This window comes from Camponotus vicinus, unplaced genomic scaffold, assembly GCF_025532165.1.
Source record: "Camponotus vicinus isolate PSW18456_S1 unplaced genomic scaffold, iyCamVici1.0 SCAF_3, whole genome shotgun sequence".
In the NCBI taxonomy this organism is placed as follows: domain Eukaryota; kingdom Metazoa; phylum Arthropoda; class Insecta; order Hymenoptera; family Formicidae; genus Camponotus; species Camponotus vicinus.
Window position 1 is genome coordinate 10,843,596 of NW_028141967.1, and position 3,912 is coordinate 10,847,507.

General features: G+C 58.8%; 2 protein-coding genes across 2 annotated transcripts; both read left to right on the forward strand.

Moving 5' to 3' along the window:
• The first annotated feature begins 788 nt into the window (after positions 1-788).
• LOC145969025 (uncharacterized) lies at positions 789-1,754 on the forward strand. Its single transcript, XM_083094889.1, has one exon. It carries the CDS (start codon positions 789-791, stop codon positions 1,752-1,754), a length of 966 nt encoding a protein of 321 aa, XP_082951015.1.
• A 1,180-nt stretch (positions 1,755-2,934) lies between these two features.
• LOC145969026 (uncharacterized) lies at positions 2,935-3,912 on the forward strand. The gene has a single exon (XM_083094890.1). The coding sequence runs from the start codon at positions 2,935-2,937 to the stop codon at positions 3,910-3,912; it is 978 nt and encodes a 325-aa protein (XP_082951016.1).

Consider the following 3,912-nt stretch of genomic DNA (forward strand, 5'->3'; position numbering starts at 1 on the left):
ACTCTCCACGAGGCGTGTCCGTCGGTCGAAGTCGCTAAAACGTCGCACTTAGCGCAACGCAAGGCCGAGCCGACAGTGTCGGTGCTCCTCGCTACCGCGTGCGTTCGCGGCACCGACCGGTTCGGCCGCGTTCATACCTCGCGCGCCCTAGTCGATCAGGGCTCGGAGTCCTCTCTAGTTTCCGAAGCCTTAGCCCAGCGTCTTCGTCTGGTGCGATCTCCTACCTCGATCGCGGTATAGAGTCGGCGGTAAGCAGACGGGCCTCGCGCGTGGTCAGGTCGCTCTCCAGATCCGCTCTCTGTGCGACGGGCCTTTAATAAATGTGACCGCCTTGGTCTTCCCCCGGCTCACCCTTTATGAAGGCGGAATCAAGGCCGACCGTCAAGCGTGGACGCACGTCAAAGGACTGGAGCTCGCCGATCCGGACTTCTTAGCTGCGGATCCCGTGGACATCCTTTTGGGAGCTGATGTCTACACCACCATCCTCCAGGAGGGACTTCGGCAAGGCAAGTCACAGGAACCTGTGGCACAAAAAACGGCATTAGGCTGGATATTATCTGGGGCCGTCGGCGCAACAGCCACTCCGTGTAGTACAGAAGTTCTGGCAGCAGGAGGAGCTCTCTGACGCCGCTGTAGCTCTCTCGCCTGTGGATCAGGAGTGCGAGAGCCATTTTCGCCGGACTCATTCGCGAACCGCCGACGGTCGATACGTCGTGCGTCTGCCGGTCGTTTCTCCTCTGCTAGACTTCTCAGCAACGCGCTCTTCGGCTCTGCGAGTTCTCTTCAGCATGGAGAGGCGCTTCGCTCGGGATCCTCCATTTCATGCGCTCTACTCAGACTTTATGCGGCAGTACGAGGACTTGCGCTACATTTCACGCATAACTCCTGCCGCCAAATCAAAGGAGTCGGTGAATTACCTACCTCACCACGGCGTTCTGCGGAAGACCAGCGTCACCATGAAGCTGCGCGTGGTCTTCAACGGCTCCACGTCTGCTACTTCGGGCAGAACTCTGAACGACCATCTTATGGTGGGCCCGAATTTGCTGCCTCCTCTCGCTGACGTGCTACTCCGTTGGCGACAACACCGATACGTCCTCGCTACCGACGTAGAAAAAAAGTTCCGGCAGATCCTGGTACATCCGGACGATAGGGACCTGCAAAGAATTCTGTGGCGTTATTCCGAGCAAGACAGCCCAGCAGAGTATCAGCTGAGCACGGTGACTTACGGTCTTGCGTGTGCGCCGTTTCTGGCGATGCGCACCCTGAAGCAGTTAGCCGAGGACGAGGATGAGCGGTATCCACTGGGAGCAGCTGCACTCCGACGAGACGTCTACATGGACGACGTTTTGACTGGAGCATCAACGTTCGCGGAGACCGAGGAGATGTGCAATCAGCTGTCCGACATCTGCATGGCGGGCGGCTTTCCTCTCCGGAAGTGGTCGGCCAACGACTGGGCTCTCCTCTCCGGCATCCCGATAGAGCATCGGTTGCAGCGCGAACTCCGTGACTGGCGACCGCACGAGGCTCACTCCACCTTGGGGTTGCAGTGGCATCCCGCTACGGACGATTTTTCTTTCGCCACCCGGCACATTGCGTTACCGTCCGTCACCAAGAGATCCGTGCTGTCCTTGGTGGCGCAACTGTTCGACCCTCTTGGCTGGTTGGCGCCGATCGTGGTCCGAGCCAAGATCGCCAGTCTACTTAGCTCCACGGACTCGAGTGGGATTCCCCGCTCGACGACGTCTCCGCATTAAACTGGGTCGACTTTCATGCGGAAATCCCGATACTCGAGCGAATCCGAGTACCTCGCTGGATCCTTCTTGCACGCACCTCGAGGTTCATGGCTTTTCCGACGCCTCTGAACGCGCGTATTCCGCTGTCGTGTACCTGAGGACAAAATTAAACGATTCATGGGCCGTCAGTTTAATCACCGCTAAAACGAAGGTCACGCCACTCAAACAGATTTCGTTACCTCGCTTAGAGTTATGCGCTGCCGTCCTTCTCTGCTGCCTAGCCAAACACGCCATGGCGATTCTCGACGTAGCCGCACCACTTCACCTATGGACGGACTCCACCGTCACGCTGGGCTGGATTCGAGGTCATCCAACCAGGTGGCAAACCTACGTCGCGAACCGCGTCTCCGAGATCCAGAGGACAACCCCGGAGGCTACGTGGCATCACGTCTCCGGCCAGGACAACCCAGCCGACTACGCTTCCCGTGGTCTCTCTCCCAGTGCGCTGCTGAGTCACCCACTGTGGTGGCAAGGTCCACCTTGGCTAAGGTTAGAAACCGCTGCGTGGCCGACTACCGTCAGCCATAACACCGAGGAGGACCTGCCTGAGAGGCGCACCCGAGTCCACGCCGAAGCAACAGCGGCACCAACGAGCGAGGCCGCCGAGTTGCTGCGTTTCTCCTCCCTGCAGAGACTCCTGCGCGTAACAGCCTGGTGCCGACGGTGGCTGAACGTGAAGGCAGGTCGTGCAGCGGTCACTCGCCGGCGCTCCCCCGGAACGACTCTGTCTGCTGACGAGATAGAGGAGGCTCGAGTTTCCTGGATCCGGCGAGTGCAATCTTAAAAGTTCAAGGCCGAATTAAAATTAATAAGTCAGGGTCTTACGCTCAGCAAATCAAACTCACTCGTCCGTTTTAGTCCCTTTTTAGATCCTGAGGGCCTCTTGCGGGTTGGTGGCCGGCTTAAGCACTCCATCTTGGCCTACGACGAGCGTCATCCCGTCCTCCTGCCGAAGGACTCGCACCTCACCCGGCTAATCGTGGACGACTGCCATCGACGAGCGTTGCACGGCGGAACGCAACTCACATTGTCTCTAGTCCGCCAGCGATACTGGATTTCACGAGGTCGAGCAATCGTTAAAGGGGCTATCTCGCGATGCCTCATTTGTGTGCGATGGCGGGCGGCAACCCCACAGCAGTTGATGGACAACCTTCCACGAGAACGCGTGGTACCTGCGAGACCCTTCCTTCACACCGGGGTCGACTACGCTGGGCCGATTCAACTCCGCACCACCAAAGGGCGTGGACACCGCTCTTACAAGGCCTTCGTAGCGGTCTTCGTCTGCCTTGCTTCCAGGGCCGTACACCTCGAAGTGGTCTCTGACTATACGGCCGAGGCCTTCCTTGCGGCTCTCAGACGATTCGTCTCTCGCCGCGGCATTTGTCGCAGTCTCCGAAGTGACTGCGGAACCACCTTCGTGGGAACCGATTCGAAGTTGAGGACCCTCTTCACCGCTGGCACCCCCGAAAGTCACTGGGTCATCAACAGACTCGCCTCTGAGAAAATCGAGTGGAAGTTCAACCCTCCCTCAGCGCCGCACTTCGGTGGTATCTGGGAGGCCGCCGTCAAGTCGTTAAAACACCATCTTCGACGGGTGCTTGGCGACGCCATACTAACATACGAGGAGATGAGCACTCTCCTCGCTCAAATCGAGGCGTGCCTAAATTCGCGGCCACTGCAGGCGCTCTCGGACGACCCTGAGGATCTCGCCGCGTTGACGCCCGGACACTTCCTGGTGGGAGCCGCCCTTACTGCCATACCCGAGCCGTCCTTGCTGGATCAACCGGCGACTCGCTTATCCCGCTGGCAGCTCCTGCAAAAAATGCGAGATCACTTTTGGGAGCGCTGGTCGAAGGAGTACCTCCACTCCATAACTCACCGTCCCAAGTGGTTGCGCGAAGAGGCGGGCTTCCAGGTCAGCCGACTATGTCTCCTCCGGAACGAGCTCACACCACCAACGAAATGGCCACTCGCGCGAATCACGATAGTCCACCCCGGAGAGGATGGCCAAGTTCGCGTCGTCACCGTGCGCACCGCAGCCTCCGAGTTCGTACGACCGGTAGTAAAACTCGTAGTACTACCCGTCAACAGCAGCGAGGATTACGGACCTCAACCGTAA